This window comes from Excalfactoria chinensis, chromosome 7, assembly GCF_039878825.1.
Source record: "Excalfactoria chinensis isolate bCotChi1 chromosome 7, bCotChi1.hap2, whole genome shotgun sequence".
Lineage (NCBI taxonomy): Eukaryota > Metazoa > Chordata > Aves > Galliformes > Phasianidae > Excalfactoria > Excalfactoria chinensis.
In genome coordinates, this window is record NC_092831.1 from 13,977,080 (window position 1) to 13,995,298 (window position 18,219).

At 48.6% G+C, this 18,219-nt stretch overlaps 1 protein-coding gene across 1 annotated transcript; it reads right to left on the minus strand.

The window, feature by feature from the left end:
- Positions 1-1,244: 1,244 nt before the first annotated feature.
- On the minus strand, positions 1,245-18,198 carry STK11IP (serine/threonine kinase 11 interacting protein). Its single transcript, XM_072342391.1, has 24 exons — positions 18,007-18,198; positions 17,722-17,924; positions 16,276-16,350; positions 15,874-15,969; positions 14,866-14,973; positions 14,588-14,659; positions 13,570-13,699; positions 13,292-13,395; positions 12,934-13,023; positions 11,363-11,404; positions 10,676-10,843; positions 10,299-10,380; positions 9,830-10,189; positions 9,443-9,633; positions 8,957-9,067; positions 7,996-8,191; positions 6,198-6,692; positions 5,551-5,666; positions 5,249-5,346; positions 4,896-5,074; positions 4,556-4,640; positions 4,220-4,302; positions 2,556-2,782; positions 1,245-2,234 (listed from the first exon to the last, which is right to left on the minus strand). The coding sequence occupies exons 1-24, from the start codon at positions 18,059-18,061 to the stop codon at positions 2,094-2,096; spliced, it is 3,507 nt and encodes a 1,168-aa protein (XP_072198492.1). The 5' UTR covers positions 18,062-18,198; the 3' UTR covers positions 1,245-2,093.
- Positions 18,199-18,219: the final 21 nt, after the last annotated feature.

Consider the following 18,219-nt stretch of genomic DNA (forward strand, 5'->3'; position numbering starts at 1 on the left):
CAGTCCCTCTGCACACATAGCTTCATTAGAAATAGGGCTCCCCCAGCCGCTGTCTGCTCCCAGCCCAGCTGCTGGAGAGAAGAGACAAAGGAAAGTGGTGAAAGAGCCAGACCTCTGACCAAGGTATGCCTCTGAGCACACTGCATCGGCACAATGAGATCAGTTCCCCATCACTAGCTGCAGCCTGAGCAGCCCCACAGCAGTGTTCAAGTACAAAGGGAGTGGGGGTTATGCCCCAGCTGTTATCAGATTAAGGGAAAACAAAGCAAGTGCTTGATGAAGAGGCAGCAGAGGGGCTAGGGCAGCACCACCTGTGAGCTTCCTCTGGCAGTAGCCAAGGAGCGGGTGAGAACCAAAGTGCTGGTGCTGAACCAAGGGGATGGACCTGCAGAGAAAAGACTGAGAGCAGAAGCAAGGATGAGTGGTAAAGAAAGAAGTAAAACAGCGTGAGAAAGACATGGGCAAACAGCTGAAACATTCAGGTCTGTCAGTCCAGGCTTTGTCAGACACCTCAACACACCCAGGTGCAGCAGAGCAGAAGCATGGCTTGATTAGGGTGGAAAACACCAGCTGGGATGAAGCTGTGTCAGGGATCAGAGGAGACAAAGGCTGGTCTGGTAACTCCAGTTTTGACTCTTGCGCTTTATGTAAAATACAGTTATGGAATGGGAGGATAACACTTAACACAAGCACCTTAAATGGCAAGACGAAGACAGAACAACCTTACTGCTCGTTACTTGGTGCTGCTGAGACTCCTTCCCCCAGACCAAGTGCTGTGTGCTGGCAGTGCTTCCACTGAGCTCACTCCCATTCGCAGTCTGAGATCACTGCAAAGGAACGGAGAGCAGAGGCCATATGCCCATTTAGGAAGAGGGGACAAAGCGGAATGCATTGTGACATCTGCCTCCAGACGCTATAGATCTTGTCAATCCAGTCTATAGAAGGCCAGATAAAAACCTTGGCCACTGTGGGCCTTCAGCAACTGAAACTGCTTCTCAAAGTGACAAGAGAGTCTAAAAATAAACAGATTCCAAGAAAGCGCCCAACGGCGTGCTGTGAGGTGGCCTTTACTACCACAAAGTTGAACTTCCTACTCTCCTAAGGCTCTGGGTTAGGGTTAGGGTTAGCCAGGTTGGTTGTGACCTTGTTCCCCTGCCAGCCCCAGAACTGGCTCCTGGAAAGCGAGGAAGCTAGTATGCAAGATCTTACTAGGACATCACAGCAATGCAAGAGGAAGGAAAATATGGCAATTCAATAAATAGAAGCTTTTTATTACGATAGAAAATAGTAAAACTCATGTTAAAATAGACTCTTAGCTCTTGGACTGCTCAGAAAAGCCTAAGCCTCACTTTTACCTGTCAGTGTCCATGAGGGCCCTGACCCCCCAAGCAATGAGCAACACAATTCTGTGGTCAGAGCCTCCCAGCTCTCCTCCCTCCCCAGTGACAGTGAAGGACTACAGCAGCAGGTTGAGCCAAGCCCTGCCAGGCAGGCAGGTAAGGGCTCTCTATGGGGTTAAGAGTACAACACGTGCCTTATCCCTTTGTGCAGTCAGGCTCCTGTTTGAAGCAGGGAGCTTTTGGGAAGCTGTGGATAAAAGAAGAGGGAGAAAGAAAAAGAAAAGAAAGAATCATCAGCTGGTAGCTGCTCTGAGACAGCAAGGAAGGCAGCAAATACATCTACTAGAATGACCACAGTATCCAACTGCCTCCATCCTGCTGATTTGCCTGAGTCACACCACAGCCCATTGAACACTCTCTGGCTCAGCTCTCCTCTTCAGTAATACTCTGTACTATCCTGAAGGAGACTAGCAAACACCACCAAGTTAAAACTCTGCGTAGCTTACACAGTATTACAAGGAACATCCCCAACCGCCTCCTTCCACGGCCAGCCCAGTGCAGGTGAGTGACTGTGCGAAGTCTGGACCATTGTGTGCTCCCCTCCTCCTCACCAGAATGGGTCAGGGGCAAAACTAGAGTAGAAAGCAAAGGCCACAGGACAGCAAGATCAGATGGGAGGGGACACATTTGTGCACCGCTGCCAGCACAGCAACACTCATGACTCCAGGTCCTGCCTGCCCACAGCTGGCAAGCTCACTCCAGTCCCTCGTACACAGCTCTCCGTAGCTCAATAGAGAACATCTCCTCCCAGGGCCTGCGGATCCACTCCACCAGCTCTGTCAGGAGCTCAGGGCACTCTGTGCGGATGTGCCAAGTGCTCTCCACCTTCAGCACCTGTAAGGGATGAAAGAGATAGAGGTGGATGAGCAGGGCCCCACCTCAAAGGCATCAATCAGCCCTGAGCTGCTACTCTACAGCACAGCTGCCAGCTCCTCCCAGTTTCTAAGTCATATCCTCCTGCTTTGCTATCAGACATGAAAGTGTCCCTGCATGACGTTTGTATAGCAGCGTATCGTTGCACCCCCTCTCCTCTGTGGTGCAAGGCCCTGGGTTAGCATGGGAGATGACAGCCCCAAAACGCTCTTGGCAGTAACAGGATTTGAGCACAATCCAGCCCTTAGCATCTTGTGTGCCCCATGACCTCCCCTTGGTTACCTCATCATAAAGCATCAGCTTGATGTCGCAAGGACAGAGGCGATAGGTTATGACATTGCTAATACTGCTGATCGGCTGCTTCTCCTTCAACTGGATGTTGCTCCTAGAAGGCATTTCTGCCTCATGATCTGCATCCAAGGGGGGTTGCACCTGCCACTGGTGATTTTCTTCCAGCAGAAACAGCATGCTTCGTGTGCTCAGCAGGGTCACAGGGGAAGCAGATGCCCCTAAAAGGATATGAGGGAACAAGAGACTTTGCTTGGAGCCTGAGTCACCACAAAACCAGCTTTGCTTTCCACTCCTTCCCTAGGGAAATCTTTTCCAGCAATAGTAACTGTGTGAACGGCAGAATCCAGCTTCCAGACTACAGAATGGTAGATAAATGTACCTGGGCTTGACCAAACTCATTGCCAGAGCATGCACACAAAAGACTGCCACCCTGCTAACCTTCAGCCAACATCATCACGTGGGGCAGGAAAAGGAACTTCAGTACTCTGACCTCTTCAATAACTATAATAACTACTAATATGCTATTCCTTATTTAAAAGTCAGCATCTCTAGCTAAAAGGCCACCATTTTTTTGTCCTGAATTTGCCTGCCTGTAGATTGGATGGATGGAACGTGGCGTAACTAAAGTTAAATACCAAGATGGGACATGTCATAAATACAGCAGAAAGCAGGACAGTTTTGGAGGGAGTATAAATATCACCTAGTTGCTTCCAGTGGATTCAAAATGAAAATCACTAGAATCTGGGAGTAAGTCAGATGCACAGAGCTGGCTGAGGTGACAGGGAATCACTAACTGCTACAGCAACATGTTGCTTTTCTTGTCACATCTCACTCTTGGGAATCAGTAAGAATATCAGAGATGAGATGTTTAATTAGTCCAGTCTACTTGGCAGCAAGGCCTCAGCTTGAACTGCGTCCAGTTTAGGGCGCTGTACTCTAAAAAAGGAGGAAAAAATACCTGTTGAGTAATAAAAGTGTACTTTTAAATTATTCCTCCCACAGGCTATTTATTCAATTAGACTGAGACTAAGAAACATACTTCCTACAGACTCCTAATTCTCTTATGCCTTCCTGGTGGCCAATGGCAAAAGAGGCTGCAAGAGCAGTGACAAAAACTGTCCCAAGATAAGAAGACACTGGAATTGTTCAAGGAATACTCAAATGCCAAGCATAGCTCACGTGGACATCAGCAAGATCTGGCATAGAACTAGTGGACTCCAGCAGGCTCCTCTTATTCTGTCGTGTAGGAGATTAGACACCTGCTTCTTCCTCACAAGCTGAAGAGCCTTTTAGCTCCTCAACACATTGCCAGCTGTGTGTGACCCCTGAGCTCATGGCAACAATACAACCCTTGGATCACCACCAGCTTCTCAGAAGCCATTTTAAGTTTTCACCAAATCTGGTGTGCAAAACAAAATGCTCCCTAGAGTCTGGACTTCTGTGTAGAAAAGGGCTAGGAGATTCAGCAGGTATATAGGAAGAAGCATACTACTGTCCTATATCTCAGCACTAAAAAGCCCTCACCCACGCTCCTGCCACAACTTGCTGTTGAAGCCATGGCCCAGCTGCATTCCCACATGCTGAATACCAAAAACATGAGCACCTAAGAAGAAAACACAAGGTGTAGTAGATCTAGCCACTGAGATCTCCTGTACCTTGAATCAGGTAGGCCAGCAGGTAGAAGAAATAAGTGCCACCTGCAGCTGCAGAATCTGTGTTCCTGGAGTCCAGCAGAGGCCTGGAGGAGATACAACAGTACAACTCTCAAAGAGGCACTGCCTCACTCAGCAGCTCCAGTGAAACCCCTTTGCCTGCACATCCCTGTGCAGCAGGCACCCAAACCAGCTGCCCTAAGGCTATCGCACAGACCTGGCAGCCACTCCTGCTGTGCCTCTGCTGCCCTGTTTTGAGCACTCTGCTTCCCAGGCACTGCTGGAAAAGTGGATGTCCTTTTCTACCCAAACTCCCAACCTCTCAGAGGCTGCTCTTACCAGAGCCCATGTTGAGGATTCATTTCCACAGTGGGGATTTCCTTCACCTTACTCCTATCCTTGGCAGGCAGCTCTTGCATGAGATCTAAAGATGGGTAGAAGGTAGAGATCTTTTACTGCAAGCCCAGGGCAGTATGTAACAGCTCAGGAGAGTTCTATGGTCTGTAGAGAGACCATGATACCATGATTCATGATACCAGTGTGGTTCTCTCCAAGACCTTTTTCTGAGCTGCCAAGATGTGAATTTCCAACATATATCCAATTTCAGATCTCCTCATAGCTCTTCTGGAGAAAATCTTCCAAATCCTCTCCCACCTCCCTGCTACAGATCCAGCCTTACATGTCAGGGTCTGCAGGAACTGGTCACAGCAACTCTGGTTCCGGATCAGCAGATTGTAGGAGGCTTTTGGGTTTTCAAACTCCATTCGTAAGCTCTGGTGGCAAAGTCCCACTTCCAGATGGGAAATATCAGACAGGTAGTGAGAGTCATCCTTCTTCAGCCAGTCTGCAGGTTGTCCCCTAATCACAAAGCACAGCCCTCAGCAGCAGCAGGATGCCCCATCTCCTCTCCCACATTAGACCACAGCAGGGGGCTTTACCAGAAAAGCCTTTGCACATCACCACACCTCTCGGGTAAGGCTGGCAGAGGTGGGCACTACCCAGCAAAGTCTCACTCGCCACCACTCTCCTCACCTGATAACCCCAGTAACTTCCAGCACATAGATCCTGAGGTTAGAGGCAACCAGAACTGAGAGGAACTCTTCTTGTCGGCCAAACTTCACCATGTTCACCTAGAGCACAGGGAGGACAGGTGATAATACTGGCCTGCCCCTTGCCAGTCTGCCCATGGGAAGAGCTGACCCGGATATGCTCCAGCTCCCTTTGCACCCTTCAGTCTCCAGAACACAACCTCAGAGCAGAACTTGGAGCGTACCTACGATAGCCTAGGAGCAGGGCTGCCCACAGGCTGTAGGAGAGGAGCTGCGGGAGCTCACCTTGAGGAAGCACTGGAACTCCTCATCGTTCTCCTCAAAAACCTCCATATCCAGGTACAGCTTCAGGCGATGATCCACAGAACGGAAGTCCCTTGTGTTCAGCACGTTGTTTGCAGCTGAGGAGAGCAAAGGATGAGATCGAGACGCTTCCCACCAACCAGAAGCTGTTCAAGCATGCAGACCTGGCACTAGGGAGCAGCATTATCCTCTCAAGACATTCCCTCAAGTATCTCTTCTCAAAACAAGGTCAGAGCTAGGGCTTTCCAGGCTGTGGTCTGGAACATCAAATGTGAGGGGATTCCATCACTCTGACACTTGCCCCTTCAGAGGTCTCCTTCATATTCAGCCTATGCTCAGCTGTTTAATCAGAGGGGAACACTGCTTTGCTGACAGATTTGGCAGGAGAGCAATTCCACACCTTGCCCACAATATTAGGGACCAATTGGGTGCTGACTTAATTTTCCCTTCCTTCAGGCATGAAGGCTGAACAGGGAGGGATGTGAAGCACTCTGCCCACAAGAACCAGTCATCGAGGCTTGTGGCTGATAATCTCTTTCCACTTTAAACAGGAAGCAACACATCCTGCAAGCACTAGAAACAGTGCTCAACACCCCTAAACCCTGTGTGTGCAGTTCTGACATACTCACAGGGACTGAGGTTCCACATTTCCTCTGAGTCAAAGCTCATAGAGAGCTGTGAAGAAGTGGGTCCACGAGAAGCACTGCAACGGTAACTCCCCATCAAGCTGCCCCCATTGGTGTCTGCGTGGCTGAGGGACAAGCACTGGCTCTTCATACCCAGCTCCTTCTTCCCATAGCCTCCATCTGTACTGAGGGAGTTGGAATGGATAGTGCTGTCATGCTCGCCACTCAGCTCTGGGGTCCTGGTGCTGTTGCTGGTATCCATCTCTGAGCTGTCTTCCCCACCGATGTAGAACTTCCTACTCTCCCTGGCCAGAGCAGGCACTTCCTCAGGGCCTTTCTGCTGGCTGCCTCCCTCCAGGACAGAGACTGACAGGTCCTCACTTATGCCATCATGACTGGGTGGCACAGGCGTGCTGGAGCTTACTTCTGAAGGCAGGATTACCACATGGTCACTGGAACAACTGGGACAGGCTACAGGCTCACCAGCTGCTGAAGCATCTATGGAAGATTTCATTAGGGATAAAAAAATAAATAAAATAATAAATAAAAACCATGGTGACCAGGGTACTCTGTAGCTGCAACTGAAACCATACCAGGATAACGATCCCTTTCCTCCACTTAAATCCACAAGTGCTTACAGTGCCTGTGAAGCCCAAGCTCACGTTCGGTCAATGCAACTTTCCTTAGTCACCTCCTTATCTTCAGCCAGCCAATCTACAACTCTGCTGTGTCCATTCTCCAGCTGTCAACCCTTCTGACCTTACTTCCTGATGCTAATCTTCACCCACACAACACCCCCAGCTACATCCTGGAACTCCCTATGGGGAAGGACTAGCCTAGGATGAAGAGGAAAGTGTCCCAGGATAGAAGAAAGCACTGCAGCCAGGACAGTGTTTCTGCCCTCTATGCAGAGTTCTCTGATCCCAGGATACTTCCTCATACCAGCAGCATCTTCTGAGCTAAGGCAAGGCACAACACATTTCAAGTACAAGCTGAGCTTTGAAAAACTCAGCAATTAGAAGATGCTTATTCAGCACTGGTAATTCCCCAGCTAAAATACCACATCTAGCTTCAGACATCCAGAGAAAAATGTGGACAAGGCAAGAAAAGAACAGAGGAGATCAGCGAGAACAACTGGATTGTACAAGATATGACTGACAAGTAAATTACCTAGGGTTTTGGGCTTATTTAGTCTAGTGGACAGAACACAGGACTAGCTGTCTAGGTGGAGAACAGCTCTCCAGCACAAAGAAAAGAATAAATCACCCTCCGTAGAGGAAGCAAGAGTGGGCTTAAGATCACAGCCTGCAAGACCTACGTTAGGGTTGTGGTTGTTTTTCTGATATTCAACAGCCACAGCTTTATCAAAAAGACTGAAGCAGACTCCCTGGAGGCCTCTATTATCAAAGGCCTTTTAGAACAAATTAGTTTTTGTAATAGAACTGACCACAGTTTCAACATGATAAGACGCTACGTGACCTTTATGACTTCTTTTTGATGTGAGATTTTTGTGGACCATTTGCCAGTTTCCAGCACTCCTAATATTCTCCCAAGCCAGCAGCCACCCACAATAGAGGCAGTGTTTGCTTAACAGTAAGAGAGTGGCTTATTCCTGCTAGTGAAAAAGACAAGCTCTTCTCTACCTAGACCAAGTGGGTACATCCCATAACAAGTTTTAAATCCAGTACAGTCAAGGTATCACCCCCTTCTACACATTCTATGCTCTGCACCATGGCTGCCATTTTGGTGCTCTGCCTATGCACTACAAGGCATCCTTTTTTTCCTTGAGATTACATCCTACCTTGATTTAAGGCAACTAGTGTCTCCAAATTTTTGGTGTCTCCAGACTCTGCAGAATAAGGGCCTTGCTGCCAGGTAGCCAGGGACTGCAAAAACTCATGTTTGCATTTCAGACACTGGAGCCTCAGGGATCCCTTCTCCTGCTCCTGATTTCGCCGATTCTCTTCCACAGCTGGGGACAACACTTCAAGCACACACTACAAGTAGCAGCAAAAGGAAAGTGTCAGAAGGCAGCTATAATTGTCCTAATAAAAGCAGGACACCTCATCACCTCACTTCAGAGCACAAGGGGAGCAGGACCACATCCCAGCTACTTAAGGCACACCAGCCAATCCGTGTAACCTTGGCTAAGGGCACGGAGCTGCACTGCTGAATACTAAGAGAACCTGTTTGCAGGTTTTTGCCTCATATTTACGGCCCCCTCTTGAACTCTAGTCTTAAATGTCCTACCTATTTGTGTCTTCTCTGTGGCAGCTCGCATAACTGTACTTAAAGAAAGAAAAATGCTTGCATTTGAGTTCAGGGTCACTACAGCTATGGTACAGACCAGAGCTGCTGTAGCACTGATGCTCTCACCATACAGAGGGCTGAGCACAGGTTAGCCCATCACGCAGCATCCAGGAAACATTATGTTGCATGTTCACAACACGTAGGGATCACTAACTGGACTACTAGAAGTCAGCACACCTATTTCCAATGGGAAAAAACTACAAGGCTTTTTCGTTGAGAGCACATTTATTCTCCTGAAGCTCTGCTGTTCATGGCTATGCTTGAAGGGCCCTCCACAGGTCATCTGTGCAACAGCATCAATCCCAAGCTTACAAGTGAGACACTGTCTACCTGGATAGTCACAGGACAGCAGATGTATGTGTGCTCAGAAAAAACAGGCTCTGTTCTTACAGAATCCAGCATCTTCCAGAAAAACTGCCCCCTTCCCCACTCTTCTTCCCAACCTCCCTCACCTGCAGACACTGCTCTGGACAGTCATCCAGCACCACATATTTGCGCTTCTGCCGGTCCTTGCGAATGTAGGTGAAGTGCAATGTAAGGACAGGGAAAACTCGCTCCAGATCCTGCAGGAGACAGAAAACCCCAATTCCAGGAAGATGACACAATATCCAGCATTCAGACCACATTTGTTTGTAACAAACGTCATAAACAATGACGTGCACAGACTTGATTCTCACTGAAAGATCCTGATAGCATCTGGCAGCTGGACCAACTCCAGCTTTGGAATAGAGCTGGTGCTGGCTTCTGCTGCTTTATCACAGGTACTCAAGCAATTTCAATGCTGTTAGATACATATGCATAGAGTAGAAGAGACTCTCGGTCAGGCTTTGCAGGCATTAGAAAGACACCTGCAGGGTGCTCTGACAAAAGTCAAAATCCAGAATGCTGACCCATACAGGGAGTAAGATGCCAAAGGCTCAAACAGAGGAAAAGCTCACCATCCTCTTCCAGGTCATTGCAGAAGTCTCTATCTTCTGCAGGCATTTCAGCTCCAGCTTGTGGAGGACTCTGGCAGCTTTCAGTTCCACCTCAATCACATGCCTAGCTGTGACTCGCAGGAAGATCCAGTCTGACTCTGGGTCCCCTTCACCTTCTATTTGGCTCACGAGCACTGGCTGGCAAAGATCCACTGCCAAATAAGACAACAGCACAAGTCAGTGCACCCAGCAGGCCTTTAGACCTGTTTGTCCCAAGTTCCTAGAAGTTCCACAATGCTGAGTAGTATGATAAAGGATTAAGAATATCACATTTGATCCGACTATTCTACCATCATCCAAGCCCTCACATGCAGCAGTGAAAAAAAAAGCACCACAAAAAACATTTACCTTCTGGCTTCTCATTTTCTTCCTCTCCCAGCATTAGCTCATCTGCCTCCTCTTCTCTTTGTTCTCCTCCCAGAGTCTCACCTGGCTGTGCTTCAGATTCTATTTCTTCCCCAGCATTGTGGAAAGCAGGAGAGGATTCTTTTGGGGATACTTGGAGTTTTACTTGTTTTGGGTCAAAGCTCTCACTCTGCAAATCCACTGCTGCAGGCCTGCCTGTGATCTCATCAGCAGAACGGCTACGGCAGATGACAGGTACTTGGTCATGCTCCTCCAGTCTCTTGTACTGCAGCCAGTCAACACCAAAGCGATCTCTGAAGCTGTCCATGCGCTCCATCTCCTTCTGATGCTGTAGAACCAGACCTGTAGAGAGAAAACTTGGGAAGTATGACAGTAGTCACCATGCCAAAGCACTCATCTGACTGGAGGCAGCTCAGCTGCTGTATTACTGATGAAGAAGTACAAGTCTTACCAGCAGAGAAAGGTAAAGCCTGGGACTCATGTTCTGTGTCACTGGGCTCTGAAATGCTTGCTCTGCGTACTTTGACTTTTCCCTGGAACAAACAGGATAAGAATAGTTGGGAGGCACCAGAACAGCATCTGATCACAGGCTCCGCCAAGCCAAAAGGCTCAGTGCTGTTACAGCACAGAGGCACACTGTGAAGCATTTGTTACAGTATGTCAAGACTGACTTTAAGACAAGTCCCTTCCTAATGCAGAGCAGCGCAGAGGCTCAGTCACACCCAGCCAGTATAAGACCACATCCCACAGCATCAGGCATTCATGGAGCAACAGCCCCCTCACTCAAAACACCAGCTACATGGTTAAGAAGTTGTCTCTGTTCCAGACCTTGCCTTTCTTTCGAGGGAGCCTGACGGCCACGGTCTCAGCTGGGGACTGGCTGTCACTGAAGTCAGCAGCACAGGAACTGTCCAATGCATTGCGATCCAGTATGGTCTTCTCTGAGGTAGAAGTGTGGATGGACTGTGACACACTTGGCACTAATTTTGGAAGGTGCTGAATCCAAAAGAAGAGAAAGATGTCTGCTGAGTGTGAAGGGGGGACAAGGGAACCAAACCACAACTCAAGTTAGCAACTTTCCTGCCCCTCAACCTGAACTTCTACCATTTCAGTAGAAATGGTGTTAACAGTTCATGCCCAACTGACTGGACTGTTTATCAGGGCTGCTCCAATTTAACCCAACCTCTGTGTCTCTTAAAAGCAGCAGATGAGATGCTGGGAAGCATTTGTTTTGCTGAAATGTAATTAGAGTGTCAAGTATCAGATAGTTCCTGAAAGGGAAACAGGCAAGGCTCCAAGATCTGCAAGGGCATGTAGGACAGAATAAGTTACGCTGGCCAGTCCCAACAATTACTTGAGATCATCGTGGACTGAGCCAAAATGAACGGGCTTAAAACAATCAAGACAGCTAACAGGAATTTTACAGGATGCTTACAGGATGCACGAGGAGGCAGAAACCTGTCGCACTTCCCACTCCCAAAGCCAGCAAGATTAGTTTATTGCAATTACACTTACCAGTAGGTCTGAGGAAGAGAGTGGTTCTCCATCCAAGAGGAACTGTAATTAGAGACCCATGTGCAGTCAGGTTCCACTTGGCTGGTACATACACAGGACAACATTTACTGACTCCTATTTCCCTTCAGGCCATCCAGAGTTGGGATCCTTGGCACAATGCTGCAAAGACTACCAGAAACAGCCCTGTTCCTGCCTATCCATCATGCCTTTAGTTGAAGCTACTTGACTCAACAGTATGTATGGCCAGAAGGGACCTGACCTTCCCCTGATGCAGCTCCATGCTGTTCCTTTGGGTCCTGTTGCTGTCACAAGAGAAATCGGCACTTGCCCCGCTGCTCCCCTCAGCTGTAGCTCGCCATGAGGCCTCCCTTCAGTCTCATTTTCTCTGGGCTGAACAAACCAAGTGACCTCAGCCACTCTTCATACCTCTTGCCCCCTAGACCCTTCACCACCTGCCTCTGGACACTGATAGTTTTGTCTTTCTTATGCTGTGGGGGCCCAAACTGCACCTAGTACTTGAGGTGAGGCCACACCAGCACAGAGCAGAGCTGGACTACCTCTTCCCCCAGTTGGCTGGCAGTGCCACAGACTAAGGATCAGAGTAGGAAAAACGAACAGGAACATGGTTACAGAGGGAGCACAAGGGTTTTCTGATGTGGCAGCAGAGAGCATGGCTGCATGAGGCAGAATCCTGCCAGGAATGGCAGCACACTGAGTCCTTAGCAGTTGAGCACTGTCAGGGCTTGCTGTTACTCACTCAGTAGTTTGAGAAGAGGGCTCAAACAAATGACTGATGTTTTACAAGACAGCAAATAGAATAATTCTGGAATTTATAGCGTGATATGATATACAGTGATATCACAGAATACATTGGGTTGAAAGGGACCTTAAAGAACATCCAATTCCAACCTCTTTGCCTCAGGTAGGGCTGCCTCCCACCAGCTCAGGCTTCCCAGGACTCCATCCAACCTGGCCTTGAACACCGCCAAGGATGGGGCACCCACAGCTTCCCTGTGCAGCCTTTTCAGTGCCTTACCATCCTCTGACTAATGCCTAACTTAATTTTCTCCCCTAATTTAAAACCATTTATCCTTGTCCTATCGCTATTGACACTGTGTAAAAAGTTGGTCTCCATCTATTTTTTTTTGCCTGCTGTAGGGAGCCTGCTTTGCAGGGGGGTAGACTCAGTGAACTCTAGAAATCCCTTCCAGCCCCTGCAATTCTGTGATTTTGTGATTTTTATTTATTTTTTTTTAAAGATCCCTCTGATTAGCAATAGGATACAACAGAACAAAGAGAAATGATGAAAGAGGAGATCCCTTCAAGCACACTCAACTGGTCTCAAAACTGATCAAGCAGAAGGGGAAGAACCGTTAAGACCTGAGGTCTTACAAACCTGAGATCAGCCAGTATACCTCATGAAAAATTAAAGATAAATTACTGTGCCTGAACCCCAGAACTACTGGATTCAATTTTCAGGTTTACAAGATTATTTCTCCTCATTTGTCCCCGAACATCAGAATACCCAGGATACCTTCAGATTGGGGCAGGAGGCACATAGCAATACTCACATTGGAGGAGGCTGCCCTGGGAGATACGTGTACAAGGGTTGCAGATCTATGGTTTTGGTGGAACCACAATGGGTTTCCCTCTAGATGCAGCTAGGGAAAGGAATTAGAGAAATAGTTACTAGAAGCAACATTCTATGCCTCAATTTAATCTACCTAGAGACTCCAGCATTTCTTTCTGCCTCAGGAAGCATCTTTGCAGAAGAATGGTGATCAATCCAGGAGACATCTAAGCTTCCTGAAAGTTGTTCAGCAAACAGAGAACTGTATTCAAGTATTCCCTATCAAGCCCCTAAATCATCAGGGGCCTTTTCAGTACTGACTCTGAGAAATACTGAGATTTAAGTCCTTTCACACTTACTTTTTTTAAATAGTGTAGAGTGGACAGTGGTGCCAACTGGGCATGTTCCAGCAGCAGGTTATAGGCCACATCCAGGTGCTGCAGATTCACCAACTGTTCAACCCCTACAACAAAGTGAGAAGCCATCGGCATACTAGAAGACGCAACTTAGAAAGCCTGTCCCAGCCACTCTTCCCCAAAACTGAACACATGCAAAAATAGCTGTGCCCAGGATTTCAAGTTCTGTTCCTCCTCAAGAAAATCTCAGACCCAAACACTCCTCTCAGCTGCAGACTCACCATTAATGCTGTCAAGTTCATTGTTGCGCAAGATCAGAGTCACCAGCTTGGATCGGCTAAAGACGCCAAGGTTTGGCACTTTGGACAGGAAATTATAAGCCAGATTGAGGTACTCAAGTTCTGAAAGGGTCTGTTAGGAGAGAAAAGCAGCACTGAGATCTTAGCTCCAAGTTCTGAATTCAAGACAAGGTACTAACCCCTGCCATTCTCTCTGTCCCACCAAAACCACTTAAAAAGCAAGTCTCTCAGACTACAGCAAGACTTCAGCGCTCATATTTGGAGTAGTTCATCCAGGGGTACTCAGCACAATCTTTATAATTTACAACATTTACTAGGACTTTTCCTCTTGTACACCAACTTCAATGCAGCAAAGGAACTGGACATCTTGCCTCAGCCAAAGGACTGAACTTGCTAACAAAAGAAGTCCCTTCGCACCTTTGGAAAGAAGGTGGTAAATGACATATTGTGAGCCTTAGCAACTCACTGAAAAGATATTTCACAGCTTCTGTGAAAAGCAGCACATCCAGAACAGCAGAGCCTGGATTTCAATACCTTTTCCCAGAGACACATGTGCTGCTATGACAAGCTTCCATCCTTCTAAAGTAACTGACAGGAGATTTTGTACAGCAAGAAAGAAATGCTTCTGGCTGCCTGGAGAAACCAAACAGCAAATCTCAACAGCCCCACGCCTCGCTGCACAGATAACAGCAAAGCTTCAGCCACACTGACTTGTGGCCAAGTGATAAATATGGTAATGCATACAGTAAAGGCTTCTATCAGAGCACATGAGGAACGCTGCCTTCTCTGCCCCAGTGGTGCATGGGCTGTACATACAGGGGACCAGTTTAAAGGCTGCAAGCACTGCCCCTACATCACATGCCAGTTGGACCATGTCTCCACCTCCTGTCTTACACTTCACTTAGCAAGCTCACATTGACCTATCAGGTTAGTGATCACAGCTCTTCAGCAATGTCCGCTTTGTACAAGGGAACTCTGGTGCTCAGCCCCAGATACTCACCGTTAAATAGTGCTCACAATCTTGGACCTTGTTGTGACTCAAATCCAAGACTCTAAGTGCATTCAGTAATTGCTGAAGGATGAAAAGATACTAAATCAGATCCTATAAATGTCTCCAGTGCAGCATGCAAAGGCTGTCCTGCTAGGAGAGGCCAGCAGAATTAACACCACTCCCTCCCTCCCACCCAGAGGAAGCAGCACCAGCAATGAGTGGTCAATTTCTGGCCACGATCATCTGCACACTTACACTCACGCATGCAGGAAGGATGCCCAACTCACCAGTGAGTCATCCAAGGCAGTGATGGAGTTATAGCTGAAGTTGACCGTCTGCAGTTCCAACCAGGGGAGAGCACAGCTCAGATCTCCACCACATGCTGAAATGATTTCCTAGGAGGAAGTGAGGAGCCATTCCTCGGTTAGCACTAGCTGTTACTGTAACAGCAGATGAACACATGAGAACAGTAAGTCTAGAACAAGGGTGACAAATTGTGCCTTACAAATTGTGCCTTGCCCAGAATGGATTAGTGACTTATAAGTCATTGCCAAGTATTTGAAGGTGGTGGAAATTCCATAGTTAGATATTCAGAAAGAAGGGGAGATATGCTTTCGCAAGCGGCAATAGTTAACCTAACGTGTTGCAATTCAGAGACTCTGAGTACTTAAGCACAGGTTCATGCAAACAAAACCACTTTTTCACACCTCCATCAAGGACAGACCCAGCGATCAGACACACATGCTCTGGTGGAACATGTTCTGACAAGCAAAAGAATCCTTCGAAGTGCTCTCTGACAGCAGCCACTGCTCCCCAGCAGGCAGCTGCTTCCAAGCCACACAGAAGCCCAGAGCCCCACCGCTAATATGACCCACACTACTCAGTTCTCCATGGTTGGAGCTTGCCTTCATGTCTCAGAAACCTGCAGTGCAAGAGTGCAGATAAGGCAGAGCACTTCCTTCTGACAACCAGCTCCAACTTGAGATTGCTGAGGTACAATCAAATATGCTATGACTGGCTACAGAACTTTGAATGGATAAATGGGCAGAGACAGACCTAGTCAGTACAAATATTGGCCAGAACAAAAAATTCTCAAGCAGCTAAAAAGGAGACTGCAGAACACAGATGTAATTAACCAGGGAATACTTCTTCATTATTTGCAGGGTAGGACACCAGAATGGATAAAGGAGAAACAGCTGTATATGAGATAGACTGATATGGTGCTTAACATTGCCCCCTTATTTCCCTATTTGATCTCCCGTGTAGCTCCCCGTGAGCTGCACAGAGACACTCACCTCCAGTGTACTGATACATTTGGAGCAGGTTAAAGATTCCAGTTGAGAATAGACAAATCGCAGACCCCGGAGGCAATGTGGAGGGACAGACCTCAACTGCAGCAGTAATAAGAAAGTAAGGACAACACACATCAAAATATCACAGTGCGAGAGGCTGCTGTTCCAGGCCCAACTGCACAAGGATTCTCCCATTTTCCTGCTGGAGCCTCCCTCCCCAACACTCTGACCATTGTTCACACCCAAGCTGAACCCTAAGAAAGCACTGCAGTTTAGATGTAGCCCTGTAGACAGGCCACAAAAGCCAACCCAGTTTTTAGGAGTAGAGGCATTCTGCAACCACAAAACTAAGTAAAGAGCAGCCACACCGCAGGACTGAAAGCCAGTTCTGCCTCCTGTACTTACTTCCAAATGCCGGAGGGACTTGAAAGGGAATATCTTCACAGTAGATTGTAAAGCACAGTTTGGAACATGAATGAGCTAGAAAAATCAGGAAAGAAGCCTTATATAAACCTCGGTTTATTAAGCAATACTGTTGTGAAGCAATACTGTTGACATACCACGAATGGGCCCCTTCTCCAGCTCAGGTGTTAAATAACGTGCTCTGTTATTTAACATTATTTAGTGCCCTCCATGCTGGCATCTACATTGTCTCATGGTCCCACAGTTCAACAAAGATCTAACAGAAATACAGACTAGGCAGCACAAGGCTGCCTGGCCATAGAGCTCCATTTCTTCTCCCTTGCTCACATGGCTTCACCGCTTTCAGAGCTGCAGGAAGGTCTGACAGATGGGATCCTCATCGACCAGCATTAACTAAATAAAAACAAATCTACGCTATGAGCTACGTATATCAATCATCTGAGTGGAACTAGAGCACTGGTGGGAGGCGTGCACGTACATTTCACAAGAACGGGCCAATTAAGGCAAATCACAAGCAGGTAGATGGAATATAATGTTGGTCTCCAAGACACAGTTAACATCAAACTGAGGTGGCTGTAAATGTCTCCTTTGCAGCCACAGGCTTTTTTCACTACAGGATAGTTAAGACCACGTTCATAAACCACAACGGAGCTTATTAGACTCATCTCCTTTCCTTTTCTTTCTGTGGACAGCACTTAAACAACCCTTCCGACAAAGGAAGCAGTGAAGCAGTTAACACTCCCACTGCAGACACCAGGGTACAACCAGAGAGACCATCTCTGCCAGCTACATGCACGCAGAAGTGACTCATCAGGTGCAGAACAGACTCTCAGGGCCTCCTCAGCATTATGGCTTTCACAGCTACAGCCACGGCTGCAATGAATCACCACCGGCTGCTGCCAGCACTCATACAGCACGCTGAGCAGGATCCTTTGCAGGGAATGCTCATTCTGGGAAGCAACCATGGCAAATTTGAACAAAGTTCTTGTCAGATGCCATCTCTGCTTTGAGTCCAGAGAGCTCAACCATCTCTTTCTCTGCCTTTCCACGGACTTAGGAATCTGAACAAGCTGATGCTACAGGGAGCAGCCTGCCCTTTGCCTGGGGCCTGTTATTTGGTTAATACAAGTGCTGACCACAACATCCTCCTGACTTGCCCTTCCTCGCCCTGTTGGAGGAGCTGTATTTCTGCACAGGCTCTGGGCCCCCACTCTGATCTCCAACTCAGCAAACTGCAGAAAACTCTCAAAGCAACATTCAAACCGTTGACTCCCATCTGCCTCATGGGGAAACGCACAGACCCGCAGGCTCAGCCACAGCACCTCCAAGCACAGCTGTGGGGCTCAGGAGCAGCCTATGCATGCAATTCCCTTCTCCTTCGGAGCCTATTTCAGCTCCGCCGCCGCTCCCGGCCCGGGCAGTACGGACCTTGAGGGAGTGCGTTTTCTGCAGCATGTCGAACAGGAACTGCGCCTGGAGGATGGCCGCGGTCTCGGCCGGGTGCGAGGGCAGGGCCACGAAGCCGCGGTGCTGATTGCGGGAGCCCAGGTGCTGCTCGAAGACCCGCGTCAGGTGCTGCAGCGTGGGGGTGAGCAGCGTCAGCGTGCTGGAGCCGTCCAGGACCAGGTCTCCTGCGGGGAAGGGAGAGCGGGGCAGGCCCCTGAGCGCCGTCGCCGGCCGGGCCTCCCCACCCTCCGAGCGCCCGCCTCTCACCTGTGTCCTGCAGCAGCCGGGCCAGGCCGCTCACCAGCGGCTCCGCCGCCGCCATCCGCGCGGGGGAGGCTGAGGCCGGACGCGGAGCGCAGACCCTACCGGCTCACCCCGGCGCACTTCCGCGTTACCACAGAGACGCGCCGCGCCACCGCGGCTAGAGCGCCGCCGCTTACATCCGGTTGCCATGGAGCCCGCCCCAGCGTCCCCCTCCCG